Source organism: Glycine soja, chromosome 10, assembly GCF_004193775.1.
Source record: "Glycine soja cultivar W05 chromosome 10, ASM419377v2, whole genome shotgun sequence".
NCBI lineage: Eukaryota > Viridiplantae > Streptophyta > Magnoliopsida > Fabales > Fabaceae > Glycine > Glycine soja.
In genome coordinates, this window is record NC_041011.1 from 49,378,929 (window position 1) to 49,405,072 (window position 26,144).

General features: G+C 34.3%; 3 protein-coding genes across 6 annotated transcripts; 2 read left to right on the forward strand and 1 right to left on the reverse strand.

Moving 5' to 3' along the window:
- The first annotated feature begins 3,786 nt into the window (after positions 1–3,786).
- On the forward strand, positions 3,787–5,203 carry LOC114370296 (uncharacterized protein DDB_G0280579-like). Its single transcript, XM_028327603.1, has 2 exons — positions 3,787–4,674; positions 4,927–5,203. Exons 1-2 carry the CDS (start codon positions 3,905–3,907, stop codon positions 4,931–4,933), a joined length of 777 nt encoding a protein of 258 aa, XP_028183404.1. The 5' UTR covers positions 3,787–3,904; the 3' UTR covers positions 4,934–5,203.
- Positions 5,204–6,436: 1,233 nt separating this feature from the next.
- LOC114370170 (leucine-rich repeat receptor-like serine/threonine-protein kinase At2g14510) lies at positions 6,437–10,999 on the reverse strand. Its single transcript, XM_028327459.1, has 8 exons — positions 10,135–10,999; positions 8,829–9,289; positions 8,311–8,446; positions 8,136–8,207; positions 7,981–8,049; positions 7,642–7,713; positions 7,009–7,080; positions 6,437–6,928 (listed from the first exon to the last, which is right to left on the reverse strand). The coding sequence occupies exons 1-8, from the start codon at positions 10,743–10,745 to the stop codon at positions 6,889–6,891; spliced, it is 1,533 nt and encodes a 510-aa protein (XP_028183260.1). The 5' UTR covers positions 10,746–10,999; the 3' UTR covers positions 6,437–6,888.
- A 5,082-nt stretch (positions 11,000–16,081) lies between these two features.
- LOC114371133 (ARM REPEAT PROTEIN INTERACTING WITH ABF2-like) lies at positions 16,082–25,395 on the forward strand. Of its 4 annotated transcripts, XR_003658016.1 has the most exons (21): positions 16,082–16,432; positions 16,575–16,732; positions 18,682–18,854; positions 18,935–19,055; positions 19,128–19,202; positions 19,312–19,406; positions 19,582–19,657; positions 20,088–20,195; positions 20,349–20,477; positions 20,601–20,669; positions 20,859–20,918; positions 21,059–21,182; positions 21,294–21,433; positions 21,665–21,728; positions 21,858–21,937; positions 22,271–22,335; positions 22,441–22,558; positions 22,664–22,788; positions 24,783–24,875; positions 24,954–25,036; positions 25,145–25,393. XR_003658016.1 is itself a non-coding variant. In XM_028328561.1 (20 exons), coding segments are annotated over exons 1-20 (2,124 nt in total). In that variant the 5' UTR covers positions 16,082–16,182; the 3' UTR covers positions 24,955–25,395. The 4 variants fall into 4 exon arrangements, 2 of the variants coding, with proteins under 2 accessions (XP_028184362.1, XP_028184361.1); XM_028328561.1 differs by having other exon boundaries at positions 24,954–25,395; XR_003658015.1 differs by having other exon boundaries at positions 16,083–16,432; positions 24,783–25,036.
- Positions 25,396–26,144: the final 749 nt, after the last annotated feature.

A 26,144-nucleotide genomic window follows, 5' to 3' on the forward strand; every position in this document is an offset into this window, starting at 1 on the left:
AACAAAGCACTATTCCCATTGTCATCCAACCAATTTCAAGTTATCATTTCAATTATTTTAGGATAATTGTTTTAAAAATCAACAATTTTTACTATGGTATAAATTTTTTACACAACATACTGTTTTCTCTTGAATGACTCCTGATTGCAATATATATGGACATTTGTTTTCTCTTGGAGGTAGAGTTTCGTTGGAGACTTTACTTTCGTTGTTATTTTCTGTTATTGGATTTTACCTTGTTGGGAGTATATATGCTTGCATTACGTATCTGTACTTCGGTGTGCTGGTTTAAAAAATATCAAAATTTATGAATAGGAGAATAGTTTTTCGAAAATTAAAAAAGAGAACATGGACAACATAGAGAGAGGGAGACTGAGCATAGAAAATTTCAAAAAACATTTTAAAAAATGATTACCAAAAGAAAATGTATTTTCAAACACACATATAATTTAATGTGTACATATCTACTATTATTACATATAATTTAATGTGTACATATCTACTATTATTGCTCCATCCCTCCTTAGTCCTTACGTATATAATTTAATCATTTTTCACGTGATATGAATGCATTTGATCCTGAAAATATTTTTTTTTTCAATTCAAGTATACAAACCACAATATTTATTCTAAAAGGTTTTGAATCAATATAAAAAATCTTACTCAATTAATTAAATAGAATATATAATTGTTTTAAATTTTATAATACTGTAGTCAATTTCTACATCTAAAAAAAGTTTTGATTAAATTTTACAATACTCGTCATAATTTCTTCCCCAGGGCAGTTCTTGTTGGTTTTCATTTCTAACGTCCAAAGACAAAGCTATATTAATTTGACGCACTCCTATCAAGCCTAACTGATAACCCCATAGTCAAGCTTTAATGGTTGCGTGGATTAAATATCATTTAAAAAAATAACAGACTGAATGAAAAGAAAATGCAATGTTTTAAGAGATTAACATTCAACAACATAATTTAAACCTGATCTTTTTATTATTTTAACAATTTACGATCAGTATTTTTTAAAACTGATTTTTATCTATTTTTCCTTTCGTTGAGTTATATATGACAACAGTGCAGACCAATGATTTTTTTTTTCAAAGGCAAAAAAACGACAGTTATGTAGACTGTTCACAAGCTAATAATGAATGATTAATTAAACACGGAAATAACAATAATCAAGACAAAAGCTTGTGCTGAAAGCGTAATGCTAAAATTTCGCTTTTAATTAATTAAGGAAAATTACATTATTAAACCCACCTAATACCAGTCCTTGACAGCATCCAGCTCAGTTCATTATGTGCACAATAAATAACTCGAGTCTTAGTCAAATTAAAGCATTGTTGTGTTTGTTTCCCTTTTATTTACAACAGCTGTGATTGGCATGAATCCTCTTTAATTTAATAGAATAATGGTCTTATTGGTCTATATGGTCCCTTAATTTCTCCTTGAACTACATTCACAATGGCATCTTTCTCTCTGGAGAAATTATTGTACTAATTAGAACCACTTCGTATCTATGTTCCAAGCCAATTTCTGTAAACTTTAGCTGTTCTTTCCCCCTTAAAACGTAGTTTTCTTTTTTCACTTTCAGCCTCAATTCATGTTAATTCCACACCGAAAAGACAAAATGTGTGGTCCCTTTTTCTCTCAAAGCATACATATGCCTCACTATCCCATATTAAGCTGAATTGGAAGGTACTACTAAGTTCTTGCTGCATAACTCTTTACTCTTGTCCGTTACTGGCCTAAGTTGGATAGTACAATGCGTCAATTTCTCAAGGGCCCTACTTGAATGATACAGGTCAATGTGCTCAGAAGCATTGATCTTTACATTTGATGCCTAGGCTCTTTCTTTCCTTCTTGGTCTTTCTGCATAACTGTAGAATGAGATAAAGAATTTGCCGGCACTAGGAGAAAACTTGAACTGGAAAGCACATGTAGTAGTAGTTCAGTTTGTTGAGGATAATAATAACTCGAGGGAGCTTCAAAAACATAGCATGTTATTCTCAACTTTTAGATAAAATCCTTTGAACGTTAAATGTTGGAACAAAAGAGAAAAGCAATGCACAAACTGGTGAAATGTGAAATCTCAAGATGATGCCTACGTGTTAGAAAAGGTGAAGTATTAATTGTCCTTGGACTTGGTAGAACTCTGCTTTCGGTAAAGATATGCACAATTAGCCCTATTAAATTAATGACAAATCACATGTTCTTAATTTTTTTTTGTATTTTTTCACACTGCTGTCAATTAACATTATTGTCGACTTCAATAATAGTCCACGGCAGGACCACACAAAATGCCCGAGGATAATGTACTTGTAAACAAAAGCAGCTAATGTGTAATAATTGAAAGATTTACTCCAATGTTTATTAGCTGTCAGCAGGAATTAATTAGAGCCTGACCAAATCTTAAGGGAAGCTTTTTCAAGAGCTGAACAAGATACACAAAACTTGATTTCCTTTTCTTAGGACTATAAACTCATTTGCACATAAGAAATATAACAAACTGAACCAGCTGGGACCAACTTATATTAGGGTAACTTGGTCATTTCATTAATATCTCTCCAATCTTTAACCCCAGTTGTCACATGCTCAGAAAATACTCTCATGTGCCCACATGCTTGGGACTCCTCCATGTTAAGTCCCTGCATGCAGGTGGAGTCAAAATAACAATCCAATCTTTCATTGACCAATCAGTTTAATTTAATGTCATGAGGATCCTTAAGCTTATTTGTCAAGCCTCAATATAATTTGAAATAATTTGATCCCCTTTTGTTTTTTTGTGTATGTTCTTCTGTACAGCAGAGACCATTATATAATTACTCAGTAATCTAAAAGAAAAATGCCTACTTACGTTCCCTTGATCTTGAAAATGTTAACCATTGATGTAATCACATGGAGTTGTCATTTTATTTTATGAGCTCATTTACTTTTTTCATAATCGATTTTATTAATCTTTAGATAAATTTGAATTTCAATTTGAACAATTTTTTTTCTTTCTTTTTTAGAAGTTGAGCCCTTAATTGGGAATCCAATGTATGTAATATCTTTTCAACCAAACTAATTTATTTTGATATTTCAAACATTTGAATTTCAGATTTCAGTTCTAACCCCACCAATATCTTCATGCTTGATCTATTTGAACTTTCAAGTGACAATGACCATACCAAATCTATTTAGGAGTGTGCAAGTCGTAAATAATTTAGGCAGCAGATAAAGACCACAGCAGTAGTAGTGTAACTTCACACCCAAAAAAATTGACACTTGGGAACATAACACGCTCCATAAATTTAAGAATTTTTCTACTCCCACACTCACATAGTATGGTATTCAATAAAATATTAAAGCATGCAGACACGGGGGTTGAGACTTGCATGCAAAGAATTGCAAATGAAAAAAGCTTGTCTTTTACTTCCCAAGGCGTCCATGTGCTGTCCCTATATTCTAAACAGAACCTTAAATCACTTGTTTCGGGTTTACCAGACCATTTGATTATTATAATCTCACTGTCCTGACAGTTAAAAGAAAGAGATTAAAAATGTAAAAGTCAAATATTAACCAGTCTTTTAACTTATATAGTTGGTTAAAAAATTAAAAAATATATTTTTATTGAAATATATAAAATTATATTGTTCAAGACTTTTTTTTAAATTCTCTTATGATTTTTAGCAGAAATATTTTTTCGTTTTAATTTCTTAACCAATAAACTAAGATACTGACTAGCGTTACCCAAATCTAAATGCAACATTAATTAAATCACTCTCTTCCCCTTTAAAAATCTCAATTCTCATGCATATGCTAGAGTAGAGCCTAAGCACACACCTCTCAGTAGCCAAGTCCACACACTCTCTCATTCTCATCTCTCTCTCCGTACCCCAAGAAATTAAAGAGCAAAAAAAATATGGTTTCCCTTGAACCTATTGAGGGCAACCTCAGATCTAGTGATGCACCTTCAAGTCCTAGAATATCTTTCTCAGCAGAGTTCTTAGATGAGAACAACTTCATCTCCATCAGTCCAAACGCTGAGTATGAGGGGCCAGATCAAGAGAAGGAACGTGAGAGAGCAAGGAATGCTGCTGAGTTTGAGTTTCTCTCAAACAACACGAGCAACAACAACACAGTGGTAACTGCTGACGAGCTTTTCTTTGAAGGGAAGCTCCTACCCTTTTGGCAGATGCAGCATCTAGAGAAGCTGAGCAAGATCAACCTCAAAACCAAAGAAGGAGAGGAAGAAGAGGAAGAGGAATTAGAAGAGGAGGTAGTAGTGGTGAGCAACAACAACAAAGAGGATAATAATAATAGTAATAGTAGTAGTAGAGTAAATTGGTTTGTGGACGATGACCCTTCTCCAAGGCCACCAAAGTGCACTGTTCTATGGAAAGAGTTGTTGAGGTTGAAGAAGCAACGTGCTTCTTCTTTGTCACCCTCTTCTTCTTCCTCATCTTCTTCCTCTTCCGCAAGCTCACTTGGTGATGTGGCTGCCAAAGAAGGGTCAAGGAGTAGTAGTAACAAAGAACATCAGCAGCACGTGAAGAGGGTAAAGAAAGGGTTGGAGAGAACAAGGTCAGCTACTATTAGAATTAGACCAATGATTAACGTGCCAATTTGCACACAGGTCAAAAGCAGTGCCTTGCCTCCTCTTTTCCCAATTAAGAAAGGAAAATTAGAGAGGTAGATTAAATTCAACTTGCAAGATATTTGCATTGCCATGCTTATGTTTATTTATTTTTAGAGTACTTTGATCCTTTGGAATAATTAAGTTTTTTTTTGTTTTACTTATTTCTTAATATTTGTTCCAACAAATTATATATGTTGCCATGCTAGCTTAATTAGGTGTTTAATTTGGGTGGATCTGAGAAATTACAATGTAAATTCTGACTTGTATAATCATTGGATTGTGTCATTGTGCATTTCCCTTGGTAGGAGTTAAATTTTTGCTTGTAAGGGTAGTTTGATTGATTAAGGAGCAATGTCCCAGATGCTGAGTGAGTCCCTCAACATGCGAGTCCCACATGGGCACCTATCAGCCACATACATCTGATCAACGGACTCAATTATTATTGAGTGCCAGTGGTAATAATATACTTTTAAAAATACTAGCTAGCTAGGGAGAGCTATTTCAGTGTACGCACGCATAACGGCTTGTAAACATTTTCACAGTATTTTGATTGTTGAGCAATATTTGATTTGAATTCCTAGACTGACAAGTGGCAGAAATATTCTTTGCATTAACAAATTAAGCAATCATCTTTTGACTAGTAGGATCTGTATATATACTGCATTCACGGGTAATGGGATTCAACGAATTTCAATAAATAATCGATGCTAGAACGAAATTAAAAGATTAAAAAACGAAGATAATGACTAAGAAGTATGAACATTAAATTAGAACAGGCTTTGGATTTTATTTATATTGCGCAAGGGTTAGATGTATGAGCATGCGATGTGGGTGTGGATATTGGTTACGAGTTCATTATCTAATCTTGGGATTAAATTCTATGACATCTACATACATGTTGGATATTCAACCAATTTAGATTAAATTGAATAAGTGTGTGTGTTTTGTAAAAGTGGTTGTAAAATTGATTTTCGAAATGAATTTGATTTTGTATAATTGATTTTAAATGAAATTTATTTTTAAAATTAATGTTAGTTTAAATTAACTTTGAAATAATAATGTGATGTATGTTTAGATGTTTTTGTTTTAAAAGCAAGTTAATAATAAAAGCATACTAATTTTCTTTTCATCTAATACAAAAGTTACTTAAATGAAAGATATTTCAACACAAAATTAATTTTACATACTACCTTGGCAACTAACCAAAAATTATTTTTGTCAACCATATCAAATTATCCTCATTTTATCTTTATAATATCCCTTCTTTTATCCTTATTCCTAACTTAAACTTCAATAGTTTCTTTTTAATTGTCAATGGTTAAAAATATTTTTATATCACAATTTAAATTATTTATATATATATATATTATAAATTTTAATTATAATATAGTTTATACATTAAAAAATTATTTATCATGAATTATATAAAAATAAAGGCTAAAATCCCCCCCCCCGCGAAAGAAGTGAATATCGGTTTTCACATTTGCTTGGGCTGCTTGGTTAAATAACGGAAAAAGATTGGAACAAAAGATAATTTGCGAATCAAAAAAAGTTATTTCACTTCCCATGAACTCGTCATTCTTATAATGTGAAAGTAAGTTTAAAGTGATTCTTCCCTCCTTATCATGCAAGGGGAAACAAAACCTTTACTTTTATTTTCCCGCACCAATCTCAAGTACAATCTTTTTTATTTTTCATATGCTCGAGTAAACACGCCATAAGACAAATTATGCTCATACCCACAAAAGTAAAAGAAATTAAAAAATGGACGTAGTAGGCACGACGAACAGTTGGTAAAACTACAAGATACAGTGATTACACCAAAGAAACAAGTTAGAAGTATGATTACAGTTGGTAAAATCAGAACATGTTACAAACAAATTACAGAAGTATGAAAACAAACAAAACAATTATTAAAAAAACGAAAAGAAACAAAGCAAAATTTTCAATAAAAAATAATAAATAATGCCTATACCAGGATATGTATAATACAATTCAAATAACATTCCAATTTTCATGGAACTGATGATGAGAATCATACATGAATATGGTCAACCAATCTGAAAGTACACTCCAAGTCAAAACAAGAAATCCGTATGTCCTCCAGCAAGAGAAGGCTGAAATGAAGTTTGATCTTTAGTTGACGAATTGACAATGAAGAACTTCCACCAGAGAATCAGAATCATCATTTAGGCACAAAAAGAATTAAAATTTCTTGAAAAAAGGACAGTCTTCATCTTTACTATGGAAGGCACTAAACGAATCCCTCAAGGTGCTGGAGGAGATAAGAAATTATTTCCAGAAGTTCTGTTGATAAATATGCACAAGTTAGTAAAGCAAACACTGTAATTGATGGGGGCAATATGAATAGATAGGTGTTTACTTACATGATATTCAGTCCTGGTTTTCCAACGAGAATTGCTGGAATTTGACCGGTCAAATTGTTGTTTTGTAAAAACCTGCAACAAATGGGGGTCAATCATCAGGTAACATGAAACCACTAAGGAGAGGAAGAAACTTATAGGAACATGTAATGGAATTGAAGAGTAACTGGCTGATCTTCCTTAAGAGTGGATTATATGCGTATCTCTGAATCCTCAGAATACTTATTAATCAACAAATGTGTATTCTAAATTTCTAATCCACTAAGTTTCCTCAGAAAATTAAGTTCTGACCATCTGTCAGAGAAAAAAGAACGAGTAGCTCTTGCAGGATTCCCAAGAAATTCAAGCCAAAACTCATTTAGTTATCAATAAATGCCTGTTCTGATGCTCCCGAATCTAACCAAGCATTACATAATAGTAAGCAGAGATTACTCATATAACTAAACCTCATAATGATCATAATCAATATGGTTGTCTAGGTTGACTTAATTTTCTAGGCATAATTGAAACTATCAGAAAGTACTACTTGGGATAAAAGGGGGAGGTTCAGAGGAAAAAAAATTCACACATTGAAATAGCAAAGGAAAAGCAATTTGCTTGTAACCTCTAGTGTATCAATAATAGGGTACAACTTACACTTTTTCCAAGCTGCTGATGTCCCCTAAGGATGAGGGAATCTCTCCACTGAATTGATTGTCTTCCAAGTGCCTAAAAATACAACAACAATATGCAAATACTGAGCTCCATGAATACATTGAAGTTCTCTTAGATTTCAAACATTTGGATGGTGCAAATTGCTATAGAACACGGCTACATGAGTAGCTTTAGCATAAAAAGAACTTTTGCAAAATAAATATTTGTTTCCATTGAATGAAAAATGGTAGACTAACTACAGCCAGTGATGTGATGAACCATATGCTAAAAGGTAAACCATCATATCAGACTCAAAAAACACACACAAAATAAAAAACTTACAGTGTCTCTAAAATCTTTAGTGAACTGAGGTCAGGAATCTGCCCTGATAAACTGTTATTCCCAAGCCAGCTGCAAGAAAGGCGATGATTTACTGATCAGAAAATTTAAAAATACTAAATTTCATGAAGTAATATATGTGAAACTTAAGAACCTACATGTTAGTCAGAGCTGTCATATTGGCAACAAAAGGTGATAAAGATCCGGAAAGATCCTTACTTGTCAAGTTTCTGAACACAACTGGAAATCATAAGTAAGCAATTCATTTACACAGAACAATAGGACTGAAAGGACAGAAGACCATGTGCTATAACAACTCAAGACTGATCTTACAGAGTCACTACACGGATACGTGGTCCTTCAGAACATGTGATGCCAGTCCATGAGTACTGCCGAGGCATACAAGGATCACCATTCCAATCAAGTGGAGGATTTCGGAGGCTCTCTTTTACCTTTTGCAAAGCAATAACTGTAAAAAAAAAAAAAGTTCATCTTTTAAAAACCTGGCATGTCCACAGTTAATGTACAACCGCACTATAACTATGATGGAACATGTTGGGATTTAAAATAAAGAATAACCAGTCAACCAGGAACAAGTCCTATTGTTTTTTGGGGCTGCCAATGGCCATTGCTCGTTCAAGGCTAATTTAAAATTTGCAATATTATTAGTGACATAAAAGATCTCAGGATATATTGTCCGGCAACATTGGCACTAGAGGAATGTTTCCTCTCTATCATGTGCTTAAAAACACCTCTTTTCTGGTTTGCTATAAATAATGTATTGGCATATAAGATTATTTTAGGAATTAAACCCAAAGTTAAGCAAAGAAACATGAAATCAAAAGCTATACCATCTCGAGTTAAAGTTCTTCCTCCAAGTGGCAGCACATCAAAAACTTCACCAGCATTGATTGAGGGGCCCAAGGAAGAACTAGCAGCAGGGGTCAAAGTTATTGTTGTGGGACCAGAAAGAGGCCACTGGCTGGCAAATACAACAACGCCTGATGGGATCACATTCAAATTATGGTAATAAGTTATACCATTCACACTAATGTTGAAAATTCTTGATCCAGCGGTGTCATCAGCAAAGTATAGAGCGATGTAGTAGTATTTGGAATTGGAGCTAGGAAGTGATGCCGTGGGCCATCTAAGTTCCAAGGTTTCTAATTGATCGGATCCTATGTGTGTCTCAAATATTTTTGCAGGTGGAAGATTCCAAAAACCAGAAACAGAAACATTATCAGTGCTTGCTTTGGTAGAATTACTCTGCCCAAAAGGCTCCCAGACACGATCAAACTGATCATCAGGGTACCTGACCCAAAAGAAGAAAAAAAAACATCACATATTCAACATCAGAGACTAGGGAAACAACAAAAAAAGAACAATAAGGAAATGATTTCATAGTAAAAAGCAAACTCGGAAAATCCAATGCATCATTCGTGATAACTTATACGTGAAAAGAGTTTAATTAATGAGAGTTGCTATGATAACGTGATAAATTTAGGAATTTTGGTATAATTAGTTTTTGGACAAACAGTTGCATGAGTTCTCATTTAATGAAGTCTGACAAAACAAAATGACATGACTTCATTAAATAAGAACTCATGTAGCTGTTGGTCCAAAAACCAACTATACCAAAACTCCTAGATTTATCAAGTTACCATATAATTTCTCTTAATATCATGTTCAGTGTAAAGGCAAAGATTTTTACAACATAAACCAAAAATCATCTTTAATGTGATTTTAAAAGTAATATACATATGATTTGTAATTGGATTACATTATAATACACCTTTACATTTTCATTACATTCTAATTAAATTCATATGAAAAAAAAACACTCATTTCTGCTCTGAATTTAATCCATAAGCTTCTTCAACTATCTTATAAGTTGTAACCTATGACATGCTGATTAAAAATTCTCTCTCTTAAAGGTTTATTTACTCTTTTTATTTTTCACTGCAGGCAATCTTGTTCGAGCCGGATAAGGTTGCTTTACTTTCATACCGAGGAGAAAAGAAAGAAAAAAACTTGACATGAACTTTATCAAAAAAAAAAAAAAAACACCAAATGAACAAAAAGACAGGCATTAAGTTTGAACACAAGAGTGAGGGAGGGCAATGAAAAGGACAAAAACATTACTAGTCTGGGACTAACCGAATGGGTGGTCCGGAATATCCAAAACCGTGTCGTGCAATCAAGGCAAGGCCATATCTAGTGAAATCCGTGGAATTGTAAAGAGAACCCTCAAGAATCAAGAACTCCAGAGCAGAGATAAAGGGGTCAGAATCGGTGTAAGTATTGGAGCCAATACACAAGCTCATGATCTTCCCCTGAGCCAAGAAAACCCCTTCGTAGAAAGAAGAGTTTCCATCAGCGTAATCCCGGGTGGTATTGACGACGCTCCAGAGGGTCCCATCGAGGATCTGATCGAAAACCGGCGGCGAGGGGTGGCCGGCGCCGTTGACTCCGCCGTAGAAGTAGGTGGTCCGCACCAAATACTGTGCGCCGCGATACACGGGAATATTGTAGCAGTGCTTATTGACTCGGCGAGGGAAGGAGCGAAGGGTGTGAAGAGTGGGGAACAGAACAGGGGTGGTCACGTTCAGGGGGGTGCCCGAAGAGATGAAGGCAGAGTCGGGGAGCCAAGTGCGGTTTTGGAATTGGGCCGCGGAGTGGGCCCCGCAGTTGATGAGAAAGCCTCGGGGGGGTGTTTGGGAAAGAGAGAAAGGGAAGAAGAAGAGAATGAATAGAAGGGAGAGGGACATGGCGGTTGGAGGTGGAGTGGTAGGGAAGAAATGAAAACGGGGATGGAGAAGAAAAGAATATGGTTATAACGCGGGAAACATAGTTTACCGGTCAGACGCCACTACACAGCACTTTTAACACTTGTTGGAGTAGATAGATTAGTGGGACGGGCGTCCTCTTTCTCTTGAATCATGTGTATTGTTCCTTGGCCGTATATTTGAGATTAAAAAAGTGCATTCCTTCTGTTCGAGTTATTTACAGTTTTATGATGCTGTGTTGTGTGCCGGCCAGAGTGACGCTGGTAATTTTTTTTTTCTTGCTGAGTAAAAAAATAAAAAATTTAGTATAGAAAGTTAGAATGGCAAATGTATAATAGTATTATATTGCGTTTGGATGTAAAATTTTAGCATTTTACAAAAATACTAGGCAATATCAGGTCATTATTATGAATTTATAGAACTCTATTTGTATTATTTATTTCTATATAGAAAGCAAACAAATTAGTATATAGAAAGCTTACACAGGCCTAACCTGGACTTCTTACTACTCAATCTAAGAGGCCCAAACAAATTTATTTTTCTGAAACTAGGCCGAAGCCAGTCATTTGTGGTACAAATCTTAAACTTTTCCTCGGCAATTGCTTCCTCCAGCTCATTTTTTGCTAACTGCGCCTCCTTATTTTCAAATATCTCAAGACTGCCCTCCACAGAACTTCCATCTGAAACTGCCACCACTGTTGCTCTCTTTTCCTCCGTCATCAACACAATTGCTCCCTTTTCATCTTTTTGAAAATCTTGAACACTATAGTTATCCTCCATGGATCACCGTTCGTCGCTATGCATGGAGGAAGTAAGTTCAAGTTTTTTTCCCCCATATCTAGTTATAATTTCATACTGAAAAATTCATAATAGACAAAAAGTTGACTAATTGAGTACTTCTGGGTTATCATTACAGAATTATGCATACATAATTCTGAAATGAGTAATCCCTAAAACATTTTGTTTTCAAGACAATTTGTTACAAAATTATGTATGTATAATTCCAATATTTATATTTAATATATATATATATATATTTAACATTTTCTCATAATTTCACATTATATTTATTATTTTAAACGATTCAACTAATTTTTTTCTCCAGCCCAATAACTCTGAAGAAGTTTTTTAAATAGGCACCACCACAATTTACTTCTAAAAAAACATTTTATACTGCACTAAAACACAATAAATCCAAAAAAAGAAAAAAAGAAACGATTAGTCCCTTAAACAACTAATTTATTATTATTTTGGCTCTATGATTACTTGAAATTTATTACATAAGTTACTAATTTAACATGGGAGAACAAGTCCCTTGGAAGTTGTCCTACTCCTAAGTAATTAGGATAAATGAGCTTGGATTGTCTATTATTCTGCCTCTTCAGCAGACAAATCAATCTTTTATAACTAGCTATAAAAATATTTGCTTTATATTTTCCACCTTTTGTAATCATTAGACGTAAATCTGTTGGTGAATGTTTTTATTGTAAAAAATAGCATTACAGCTACAGAGTATGTTTAATAAATGGGAGTTCATTGGATTCTCTGGAGCTAATCCGTTTGGTTTATGTTACGCCATTTCCCTGAAGGTGACATCTGTGGTCCCGTTTTACTTTTCTAATATTGTTATGTTTGGTTCGTCAAGGCTCAAGATCACTTTAGGCCCACAAATTTTGCATGCATTCAAACTTGAAAAAGAGGCTAATAGTGGGCGCCACGTTCATGTTAAAAATAATCCTTGTAATTTTTTTTCCTTCTGTTTTTAGATTAGTGTTAGACTTTATTTTTTAACTTTAAAGTTACTATTAAGTTAAAGTAATAATATGAATTTAAGTTTTTTTTTTGGGTATTAGTTAGCATAAAAAGAAGAAATAAACGTCGTATATTTATTTTTTGAAAATTCCTTTTTAAGCTATCTTCATTAGAAAGTTTATGTTTGTATAAGTTTTATTCTTGAAAATTAGGTTTATCTTAATTTTTTTTAAAAAGAAAAACTTAAAATATATGCTTATTCAGTAAAAGAGAAACTTAATTTATTTGTACCACAGGTGCCGAATTCAGTACATGATGGCACTTGTTCCCTTTCCTTGTTTAAAGAACGTATGAAAAACAAATATATGCTTATTATACTGCGTTATGAGAAAAACATTATAGAGATGAGCTCATTGTTTAAATAATTAACATTTTTTTATAAAATTTAAATTAATTAACAATGAATATGTTTATCCTCCAAATTTTTTATTAAATCATATTTCATTTCAAATTCAATTAAAAAGTAAAACTTAATTTTAGTTATATTTTTAACGACAGAACTTTCTAATAAAATCTTAATGTGTGTAGGTGTGGTGGAACAGTATCAGTGCACCCAATAGTCAACATGTTATCATTACATTATCATGGATTTGTCGGTACTGATTGATTAAGTTGTGCATGCATTTAAAGTTTATTTATTTTTTGTTTGTTTAAATTCATAAATGTGAATAGGGTTGAAATTGAAAATGGTCTAGGTTTGAAAAAAATATATCTATATCCTATCTCATACTTACATGGTTAGCAATTGTAGACTTTTTTTTTTTTTTACCTATTGAATATTTATATATCCATATTATTACACTTGCTTCTTAATTTTTTATTACAGAGATTAAAAATATTCTTCACTAAAAAAATCTTACTTAAATTGAGAATGACTATTATGGAAAATAAAGTTAGAACAATCACATGTGAATTGATTTACATACTTAGTGGTTTATTTACATTATACTACCAAAATCAATAAATTAATAAGTTAACAATTAATTAAAAAATGTTACAACTAAATTAAAAATCATTTAGTACTCCCTAATCACCATAATACAATTTGAACACAGTTCTAATGGGACAACTAGTAACATTGAGGATAGGTTATGCAATGATAAGTAGACGGGTTCAAAATAACTGAACTGATCCAATTCATGGTATAACAAAACTGAATTGATAAAAAAAAAAAAAGAACCATATTTTAAAAATCCGAACTGAACCATTTTTTAAATAAGTTCAATTAAAACAGGTTTATGGATGATTTATTCATTATTTTTATAGATATTTTTTTTAACTATTCTTATAAAATCCAAGCACTGTCACTACCGACAAGCTTACAATAAACTGTTTCCACAGGTACCGCTCCAAACCTGTTTTAACTTGGACAGAGAATTTGATCCGGTATGGTGTACGAATATTAACCAAACTTTTTAATTAATGGAAGAATGAATATTAAAGTATATGCGTATCTCTCATACTTATATGCACTACTATTATATTTTTTTTATAATTTCTTGTCCCAATATATATATATATATATAAATAAAGATTTTATTGTTATAATTTTTGAAAATATAAATTTATTAGCTCAATAATTAAATAGCAAACTTAAATATATACATTTAATTAAAATATATTTGGGTTCACAATTTTTTATATTTAATTTCTTTATTATTCATTATATTTATATATTGTTTGATTTAAATTATAATTAAAAATTAACAAATAATTTATATAAAAATATAAAAGTAAATTAAAACTAAAAAATACGGTAGTGGATTATCCACCAGTTCGTATACTCAAACCCAATAAATCCCAAAAGGAATATAGATGAAAATGAGTATTAAAATTTTGAATATATGAAACCAAAATAAGAAGAAATAAAAAAGAAAAACTAGTTTTAAAACTGATTAAAGAGTGTTTTATCAAACCAATTTGAATTTTAAAATTGATTTAAATCTGTTCGACTATTAAATCGAATTAAAATTTATTTAAAAATAAATTATATAACTAGTTTAGTTTAAAACTTGATAAAGAAAATCACCTATTTGAATTAAAATTCAAACCGATTTAATCGTTTCAGTTCAAATTGATTTGATTATTTAAAATACCCGATCCATGCAAAGGCCTAAAGACAAAGCTACATTGTTGTGACACTTCAATACTCTCGTATCATTTGGAGATACTATAATGTAGAATGAGGACATTAACTTTTAACTTTTTTTTTAAGGAAACTTTTGAACTTCTAAGTTTTAACAATTAGAATGAAAAATGGAAAACAAACAATGATCAAAGAGAAAATCAATGGGCGGACAATGTAGTCACTTTATAATTAGAGAGATATTTTATGTTTGAACATGATATATGTATATAGAAAAGAGCACTGGGTCACACTTCCTTAAACACCCTCAAGTCTCGACTATTGGGCAAGTCACTCACTTTTTAAAATCTTCTATCTGCTAACCGGTTCTCTCATAGATGTGACGATATGAGACTCCTCTGTTCGAATTTCATTGTTACAACTCTCTCCACTTTTCACTCTCATTGTTGCCGCACATCTAAAATCGTTTGGTGTGTAAGATTAAAATAACCAATTTGCAACCACATTGTACATCAACTTAGCCAAGAAAACATCCAACCATATCATTACAGTAATTAAACAATTCATAATTGTTCCAATTTGCAAGCACTCTTTCAATATACTGCTACCGTGCTATTATATTTGTATCCCTCGCGGGCTCTCGGTCGGGGTCAGGAGTCAGCGGGATCATACTCGAGTCTTAAGTCTTTTCGCGTTTATGCATTTGAAATTAAGAGACTATATCTCTCTTGGGCTCTTGATTAAGGTTGGAACACTCTTGAAGGTTAGTCCACAACAGGTGTGTTAGGGTTACCAGGTTCCCTACCCAACTAACATGTATCGCTTAAGTTCCTTGTCCCCCAAGGAATGAAAGCAGTTTACGAGTCACCCTCGGAGCACACTCCTCAATAAGATACACTCCCGACAAAATCACATCAGACGGTTGCGAATTACTCTTATATATGTCTTGTTATTTAGCTTGAGAAGACAGAGAATACTTGACACTAAAATACTCGTGTGTTAGATCTCTTTTCATAAGGTTGATTAGTGTTTTTTTACACAATATTATTGATTCATGTTGTTACTAGAAAACAATGATTAAAATAAAAAAACAAAATTTTACAAAAACTAAAAGAAAAAATTCTTTTAAAAACTAAAATAAAAAGCACCATATTTCACACGGAGAAAAAGGTTATTTAAGATAAAAAAAAGTCTACTAATACTATTTTGTTACTCAAAAAAAAAAAAAAAAGAGTACAGTATAAGGTTCTGGCCTTCGCCCCCAATCCAGACCTGTAAATGATGTGGCCGGTTGAAAGCCTAACACCTCTTCCCTCAAAGTGAGTGTGCGTGTCTCTTTTTTCTTTTCTTTATTATTATTTTTTTTTTGTAGTAGTTCGCATTTCCCGCGAAATTCCTAAAACGCCCCTTCCAAATGTCACCCATTCAAATCTCCAATTCCACTTCTTACCACCCTCTCTTTCTCTCTGGCCACTGTCTGTTAACTTGAGCAATCACTCTGTTCCTTCGCTTCTATCGTTCATGGAGCTTCAGAGGCGCCAAGATCAGAGCCTCTCCCAGCGGAAGGGCCAGAAGCGGAAGCTCGACGAGGAGCAGCACCACGAGGACCGCCAGATCTCGCCGGCCCCTCCCACCGCCGACGAGCGCGCCGCCCTCCTCTCCGACGTCGCCGAACAGGTGAGCATCCTCGAGTCGACTTTCACGTGGAACGAAGCGGACCGATCCGCGGCCAAGCGCGCCACTCACGCGCTCGCCGATCTCGCGAAGAATGGTAAAAAATCGATGCCTCCTCCGATCTCGCCGCGTGTCGCTGCCTTCGTTTGGATTGCGGTTTCGGTGTGGTGTTTTCTTCTTCTGAGTTTCCGCGTGTATGTTGCATGTGTGTGTTTATGAAGTGGCGGTTGTGTTTGCAGAGGATGTGGTGAACTTGATTGTTGAAGGAGGCGCGATTCCGGCTTTGGTGAAGCATCTTCAGGCGCCGCCTCTCAGTGACCGTGTCCAGAATCCGTTGCCGTTCGAGCACGAGGTTGAGAAAGGGAGCGCTTTCACACTAGGACTTCTTGCCGTCAAGGTAACTTGATTTTTCTCTAACTGTTATTATTTTTTATTTTATATTTAACTGTTTATAGTTATACTTCGTAGGTCGTAGTCGTAGCTTGATTTATTTTGAAACTTTATAATTTTTTTAGATGTTCCTTAGTGCTGTGCAAGTTCTGAAGTACAAGTGAGATTATGGTTATAGTTTGAATCCAAGTATTTGTACTGTTTCGTTCGCTTATTCAGGGACGGAGGCAGAAAATTATACAGTTTTTTTTTTTGGGGGGGGGGGGGGGGGGAATCACGAGAAAGGGTTAGAAGAAGTTAGAAAAACAATTATTTTCAAATATAGTTCCATAAAAAAACATGTACATGAGGAAATTTTTTCATTAAAAGTAATTAAGGTTCATAACATTTGTTAGCATCATTTATAAAAACTTAAAAGAAAAAAACAAATATTAAGTTTTTGCATGATATAAACAATCATTAGATTTTAACTGTTAATGCAATCATTAAAAGATAAAATTCTTGAAAAATACAGAAATAAGAGGTGAGAAAAAGTTACCGAGAGACGTGTATAAAAACATTTAGATAAAAAAAATTATTAGTAGGAATAAAAAACAGTATCAAGAGATTTACATCATTCACACATATGGCTTAACCAACTGAATTAGATTCCCTTGGTACTTAGATAAATTTAATATAACTCTTGGTTACAATCTATTTGATTGAAATATTGTAAAACAATATTAATGGTAATTGTTTTATTAAAAATAGTATTAATTGGGCATTGGATTTTCACCGAAGGTTGAAAAGGTTGTGATGGAATTTCAAAAAAGTTGGCATCAACACGCAGTAACTAATTGTGTTCATAAGATGATGGAATTTACTAGTTTATTGTCATTGTTATCAATTACTAACTTAGTTACTAATTTTAAAAAAAAATTCAGGGGGGCCAAGGCCCCCCCACCTATACACATACCTCTGTCCTTGCGCTTATTGAGTGTTGATTACTTAATTATGCATTTAAAATTGAATTTTTATTCCATTTTTTTTGTTAAATGGCACGAGTGATTTAATAATAATAATAAAGGGAGGTTTAGTATTCAGCTTGCTATATACTGTGTTATGTGTATTATATGGAATTTTGGGCATGATAATCATCTTGATTGAATGGAGTTTTTTCTGAGTCTTCAGTCATGTATGTATTTCAAGCTGAAGAATGGAAATGTTGGTGGTTTGTACCATCATCCAGTTTCAGTTCTGTTCTGTTCTGTGCTGTTTCTTCATGCTAGCCCATTCCAGAGACGGGGTTCAATTAAAACAAAGAGGAGAGAAGAACCAAGGATGTGAGGCAATTAGACAAATGGTTTTAAAATTGATTGAAAATATAACAATATTGTTATTGGAAATAATTCATATGGTTTGTCCTCGTGAATCAGTTCCATAAGCCACATTAAATCAAGCATCTGCCAGTTGCTAGGAATTATAAGAGATTATTAGTTTGTCTGAATGGAATTTGTTTGAGTCAAAGCTGGATGAGGCATCTATCCTTTGGTCTTAATGAAGATCCACCATTGGAAGCTTGTCATCTCTATTAGGTCCCTAATTTTTGTTTGGAACTGTGGGGAGTGTGAGATACAATTGATTTCTGATTTCTGAACGGCAATTTATGTATCATGTTGTGTCAATTACAAGACTTAGTCTTGGTTGTGGGCTGTGAATAGTAGCATTGCCCATCTCATTTTTAACTGTGGGGAGTCCCAACATGTGCAATGACTAGGACCAATGACCGAGCCATGTTTGACTGGAGTTTGTATTGTGTGTGTGTGTGTGTGTATGACATGACATATAGTTTCATATGATTGCCATGTAACTTTTAGATATAGTTATACTTTTCTTCCTTTTTTTCCCTAAAATTTCTTTCTGTCAAAGAAACATAAAATTGCTAAACTACTATTCTATTTTAAATGCTTTCTACAGCCAGAACATCAGCAGTTCATTGTTGACAGTGGTGCCTTAACACATCTTGTTGATCTTTTGAAGAGGCACAGGAATGGCTTAACTTCTCGTGCTATTAATAGTCTCATTCGTAGGGCCGCAGATGCTATTACTAATCTTGCTCATGAGAACAGCAGCATTAAAACCCGTGTCAGGTTTTGCTTCTTCAAGGGATACCATATGTTAAAATTTACTTTGGATTTTGTTCTTAATATTAACTAAACTTAATCTGTAGGATGGAGGGTGGAATTCCACCACTTGTTCATTTGCTTGATTTTGCTGATGCAAAGGTGCAACGAGCAGCTGCTGGTGCTCTGCGAACCCTGGCTTTTAAAAATGATGAAAATAAAAATCAGGTAAGTGGTCATTGCTGAAAGTTGGGGTTTGAATATGTTTCAAGTAAGTCACACAACATAATGATTTTCCAGATTGTTGAATGCAATGCTCTTCCAACTTTGATTCTAATGCTACGTTCTGAAGATGCTGGTGTTCATTATGAAGCGGTATGGGTAATGAAACTTTGATTAAAAATGCAAGATTTTTCAATAGTATTGAGCTCTTTCTTTCCACATCTATTATATGGCACGTACAATGAATTGGATTTTATATCAGGTCGGTGTGATTGGTAATTTAGTCCACTCTTCCCCTAATATAAAGAAAGAAGTTCTTCTCGCTGGAGCTTTACAACCGGTTATTGGATTACTTAGGTATATTCTCAGTTCTGGACCCTGATAAACTGCAATGCCCCTTCCCTCCCCACCCTGAATTTGTTTTGCTATTATAATTATAATATGCCCATTTTTGTTTCTGGCAATAATATGCTGAGATATATTCCAAGAAAGGTATCTTTCAATTAATGTATTATGATGTTTCATTTAACAGTTCCTGCTGCTCTGAAAGCCAGAGAGAAGCAGCATTGTTACTTGGACAATTTGCAGCAACTGATTCAGACTGCAAGGTAAGCATAAGCTTCAGGATGGAAAGGACAACAATAGAACTTTAATTGGGAGCTATTGTTTAATAACTTCAGTTTTCAAGTTCGGTCTGCTTGGTTTTATCATATTTTGTTTTTGATTTGAACTGAAGGGGGAAAGAAAGAGAGTAGGGGTGATAGGGAAGAGACCCTTACTCCACTTTTATGCTTGTTTACCTGTGAAGTGAAGAGGGGTAGAAAGGAAACAATCCATAACCGAACTTTCGTTGGGGGCAATTGTTTAATAACATCTCCATTTCCAAGTTTGATTGTTCTATATTATTTATTTCTTGTTAAATAAAGATTCCAATGGTTAGAGTACTGGAAAATATAGTTGCTACTCTTGTGATGATGCATCATATATTATATTATGTGTCCCTTAGTTTTTACTGTTTGTTACACTTGGTCTTTTTAGGTTCACATTGTACAGAGAGGTGCTGTCCAACCTTTGATAGAGATGCTTCAGTCTCCTGATGTACAGCTCAGGGAAATGTCTGCTTTTGCATTGGGGAGATTGGCCCAGGTAATTTTTTTTCCTTGTTTATAATTCACTTGCATTAGTTGGGAATTTAAAGTTGCCATTATATCCTTGGAAATAACTTTGTATTTTCTTCTCTGTATAATAGTTTTTGGGATCTGTAACACATTCAATGCATATCCATCTTTGCATTTTCAGGACCCACATAACCAGGCTGGTATTGCACACAATGGTGGCTTAGTGCCGCTGCTCAAGCTTCTTGACTCAAAAAATGGCTCTTTGCAACATAATGCTGCTTTTGCTCTTTATGGCCTTGCAGATAATGAGGTATGATATAACTCAGAATTCAAATGAAATGAAGATCTGTCTTAATTGCTTAAAAATTTGTTACGTTGAGACTTAATTAACTATTCTCTGTTTTTGGGCCATTTATTTTATTTTGACCCTTAGGATAATGCGTCTGATTTCATAAGGGTAGGTGGAGTTCAGAGACTGCAGGATGGAGAATTTATTGTTCAAGTAAGTTTTTTCTTTAATACCCACTTTAGTTTTTATTTCAGGGTTTCTGCTTTTACCCTTGGATGCCTAAATTTAAGAAAATTAAAATACTTAATGATTGCATCTGAACATTTGTAATTTAAAGAACTGGAGGAAAATAGATTCATCTTTGACCTATATTGACCCTTATGGAATTGCTTTTTATTGCAGGCAACTAAAGATTGTGTTGCCAAAACATTGAAAAGATTAGAGGAGAAGATTCATGGCCGTGTAAGATGTTATATTCAAATTACTTCTGCATTTTGTTCTTAATAACATGGAAAATGACGCGTGTGCTACTGGCTACTCTATTTTTTTTAGTGTTTAAGTCCGTGTTCAAATTTATAATCTGATATTTTTCTTTTCTGTAGGTGCTGAACCATTTGTTATATCTCATGCGAGTTTCAGAAAAGGGTTGTCAAAGACGAGTTGCTTTGGCTCTTGCACATCTTTGCTCTTCAGATGATCAGAGAATAATTTTTATTGATCACTATGGTATGGATCTTCTTGCTGAAATGTTTGTCATGGGCTTGGTTCATGTTGTTTTGTTTTATAAACTCCTTTTTATGCTTGTTCTATTTTGAAGCTGAGCATTTGTCCATGCAGGTCTTGAGTTGCTTATTGGGCTTCTTGGCTCATCTAGCTCTAAGCAGCAACTTGATGGTGCTGTGGCTTTATGCAAGTTGGCGGATAAAGCCTCGACCTTGTCTCCTGTGGATGCTGCTCCTCCTTCTCCAACACCACAGGTTATAAATATATATATGGTCCATTTAAATAATGAGCATCTAATGATCTAACAATCAGCAGTCATTATGATTTATGATCAATGCTTGCTGTTTTACATGCTTGCCACTTGCATAAGAATCCTGATGCCGAGCTCCCTCTTCACTCTGCCTTTGTCCCTTGGCTAAATAATTTCCGAATTAGGATTTTCTAAAAGCTGGTATATTTATGACCGTAGACTATTCTTCTTGCAGGTCTATTTAGGAGAGCAGTACGTAAACAATGCTACGTTGTCTGACGTTACATTTTTGGTTGAAGGTTGATGCTTTTTGTCCACATTGTTTCATTCATTAAACTGTTCCTTGAAAACTACCTTCCCTGAAATGTGGTGTTGTAGCTTCAGTTGGCATGTGAAGTTAACTGGGTGATCTTTGTTCTTCATTGCAGGCAAACGATTTTATGCTCATAGAATTTGTCTTCTTGCATCATCAGATGCATTTCGTGCAATGTTTGATGGTGGTTACAGGGTGAGTTTATATTGAGCTTCACCAATAAATCATCTTTCTCCTTCCTCCCCACCTCTAAAGTCCCTCCAATGAATACACAGGCCACAAGAAGCAATTTTTTTAATTCCATTACATTATTAGGGGAAAAAAAAGTATGTTGGCCATAAAAAGAACTCCTTTATTGACTCCACTTGATTTCATGAGGTATATTATTTATCACCTATGATTTTGGCTGTTGATTTGAATGGTGAATTTAAATATTAAGTACGTAACTGTTAAAACTTGCATTTTAATTTGAAGCAGAAAGTGATAGTTAATATGAGTGGCGTAAAAATGTGTTTTATTGCATGGCAGGAGAAGGAGGCAAGGGACATAGAGATTCCAAATATTAGATGGGAGGTTTTTGAGTTGATGATGAGGTCTTGTAAATTCTGCAGTCTTGCATTTTGTTAAAGTTGTTCTGTGAATGCTTCTAATAATTTCTGGACAACTTATATCTTGTTGTTTATTTGATCTTTATCCAGATTTGTATATTGTGGATCAGTTGATGTCACTCTGGATATTGCTCAAGATCTTCTTCGAGCAGCCGATCAATATCTTTTGGAAGGACTTAAGAGACTCTGTGAGTACACAATTGCACAGGTGAGCTAGGAAAATTGGTTTTATAGATGTATATATGGATGTATCCCTGTACTAAATATTAGACTTGAAAGTGGGCTCCTCATTACCCCAGGTTTTTTGTCACAGGATATATCGCTAGAGAATGTGTCAAGTATGTATGAACTTACAGAAGCCTTCAACGCAATATCATTGAGGCATGCATGCATCCTTTTTATCTTGGAGCAATTTGATAAATTGAGTTCAAGGCCAGGGTATTAATCTGAATCCCTCAGTACTGTGTTTAATTCTTGTGGGTATTTTTTTACCTCTACAATGTCTTAATAGCGGATTATAATGAACTTGGTCATGGGTTTAGCAGTGCATTGCATGTTGTTTGGTGAAGCATGTTGTTGACTTAATTTCTTAAAATAAATTTGGATCTTGAGACTTTTTTTTTGCTCAGCAAAAATAGGTGATATATTATAAATAAGTACCAGAGGTACTAAAATACATAAAAGGATGGGTATACAGCAGGTTCAGAGCGCTATACAAGGAATACTAAGAACCTGATTGAACCCATAGTAGGAAATAAAATACCCTGCATGAGCTATTGGAATTACTACATCTGTCGTCACTCCCTAATTATAGAAAAATGCTTTGAGTTGGGAGGACCAGTGACTAAAGTGCACTATGAAACCCTTCTCCATTGCCTTAAGCCAAGACCATAGTAGGAATAGTGCATCGTTCATCACTTTGCTTCCGTTGAAGGATTTGTTTTCAAAAACTACCCCATTTCGATGCTTCCAAATGGTCCATGTTAGCGCTACCCACCAGCACTTCCATCTTTTAGCTTTAATTCCAGCAACACATCCATTATCATGTTGCAGAAAGTGGTGTTTGGGATTTTGTGGGAATACACCCAATGAGTTCACCCATGCCAGAGATTCCCACCATAGAGGTAGGGTTTTTTTGCAATGGAAGAATAAATGTGCTGCATCCTCCTCCGGGCTGTTACATAGTGGGCACCGTGAGTCATTTATCTCCACCTGTCTGCTCCTCAGGTTGGTCCTAGTTGGCAAGCGGTCTCTAATGAGCCTCCATGTGAACACTGCTGCTTTAAGTGGGATCTTGAGCTTCCATAGCTCCACAAAGGTCTGATCTTCAGCAGCCCCCGTTGAGTAGTTCCCACTCGGGTCAGCCTTCCATACCCATAAGTCTGCTGTGTTGATGAACTGTTATTTGTGCTAGCTCCTCTAAAAATTCAGCAGCCATACCAATTTCGTTTTCAAAAAGAGACCTCCTCCAGCTCAATTCCCATTCCCACCCTGCATCCTTTTGACTCCCCACACAGCTGATGAGTTGATGTTTCTGATTGGAGATCTGGTATAGTCTGGGATATTTTACCATTAATGGTCTGCCATCACTTGCCCAAGTATCCTCCCAAAGTCTGAATTTATCTCCGCATCCCACCTTCCATTGTATCTGGTTCTTAATTACATCTGCGTTCTGCTGTTGATTGATCTGCATAAGATCCTTCCACTAGAGGGAGAGATATCTGCTCCTTCTTGCATCATCAAGGGATCTCCAGCCACCATACTTGGAAGTGAGTATTCTGGTCCACATGTCCCCCTGTTTCTGAAACAGTTCCCACCTCCACTTTCCTAGCAACGTCGTGTTAAATACCCGAAGATCTTTTATGCCAAGACCACCTCTGTCTTTTGGGAGACACACGGTTTCCCAATTGACCCAAGCAATCTTTCTGTGTTCCAAGCCTCCACCCCATAGGAATCTACACTGTATGTTGATCAGCTTTTCAACAACTTTGTCCGGTATCTGGCTCCTTATTCTTCCCCACTAGAAAGTGGATCTTGAGACTTGATTAATGATTACTTTCACTGGTGCAAATAAAAAAAATATGCAACCTATTGTATCCAAATATGAATAAGGACTAGTTTTTGGGTATCATAAATTTATCATGCATGCTGATTTGTGGTAGATGAGGTTTTCTATAGGTGGGCATTTGCTGTTTATTTTCTTTTTTGCGAAGTTGTTATCTTCTTCTGCTTGGTTTTGAAAAAAACGATGCCGACCTTTGGTTTGAAATAAACTGGAATAGTTCAGTTTTAGGAGGTTTCTTAAGTGCAGTTTCTGGAGGTTGCCGTCATACTTAAAATATGGATATGATGATAGAAATTCACACTTGTCAACGCATTTTTTTGTGTCTAATTCTTCACCTTATATTTTTTTCGGCACCAATTGGTTGCAGGCACTCTCTTCTGATTCAGCGCATAACACCAGAGATCCGTAATTACTTCGTTAAAGCTCTTACAAAGGCCAACTCTCAAAACGACCGACTCTAGTATGCACCCATTTTATTCTTGACCTCTAACCGATTGTGTTGTACAAAATGTAGATGTTGTTCCTTTTTTTGTACCAGGTAGCAATCTCCTGTATGGTATACAGTTTGGCTAAAAGAAATATCTAACGCCGGAGTCATGCTTCTTCTTCTTTTTAAATGAGGTGTAAGCCCCTTTCTGTCTGTAACGTCATTATCATAGATATAGCAAATATGACCTTCACGAACATTGTTTTTTTCTCATGCAATGTGACTGCTATATGATTTAACAGTTCTTCTCTCAGATGCCTACGTTCAGGGAATTACCATTGTTGACTTTATGATTATAGGTGTAAATATTGTTTCCCTTATGTATATATGAACAAAAAGTTTTCTGCAAGGAAGTTGTGCCGCTGGGTTTACTTCTGCCAGACCATTAAATCCTGTCTTCTGACATGGAATGTGTTGTAAACTATTGTTGCAAATCCTTCATTCAAATACTCGAAGGCATGCTGCTGACGTGGCCCAAAAATTTACCATTATGCATCCAGTCCTGCAACTACAAATATCGTTCTTGATTTATGATTTAGAAATGGTCTATCAAAAACAGTAATTATATTTGATTGGTTGTTACTTGATAGCATGGATTTAAAAAAAATTAATTTTTAAAGAAAAAACTTATTTTGAAATCATTTTCAAAACTTAATTTTTTTTTAAATTATGGAATTATTGGTATGAAATATTCATGAATTTGTCTATGACTTATTGTTGGAAAATTTGACTAGTTATTGTTGGTAAAGTCTTCTTTTCCAGTGTTTTTTCTATAATTATCAAAAACTGTAGACCTGAAAACTACTGGGCCTATTTGGCTTTTTTTTATATAGATTTTTTAATTTTTCTTATTTTTTATTAAATATATAAACTGAGCCAATTAGGTCCAGCTTGACGGACTAACAAATATTAGGCAGTTGCTTCCTGCACCTCCAATGTTATTTCCTGGACCTCTTTTAAGCTTCCAAGAACACCTAATTCGAAATGTAATTACATTTTGGAACAGGTGTAGGAAATGATTTTCCAAATATTAAACCTTATATGAAAATCGGGCAGGCTCAACCCGATTTATTTTTGACACTTCGGCTCACTGAATTAGATCAGACGACCTTGACAATTATAATTTTCCCATGAAATTAAAATTTTATTTAAGATTTTTTATACAAAATGATTATCAAATAAAATAAAATGATTTTGTATTAAAGGATAAATAATTAAATTTGTCTTTGAAAGTATGATGCT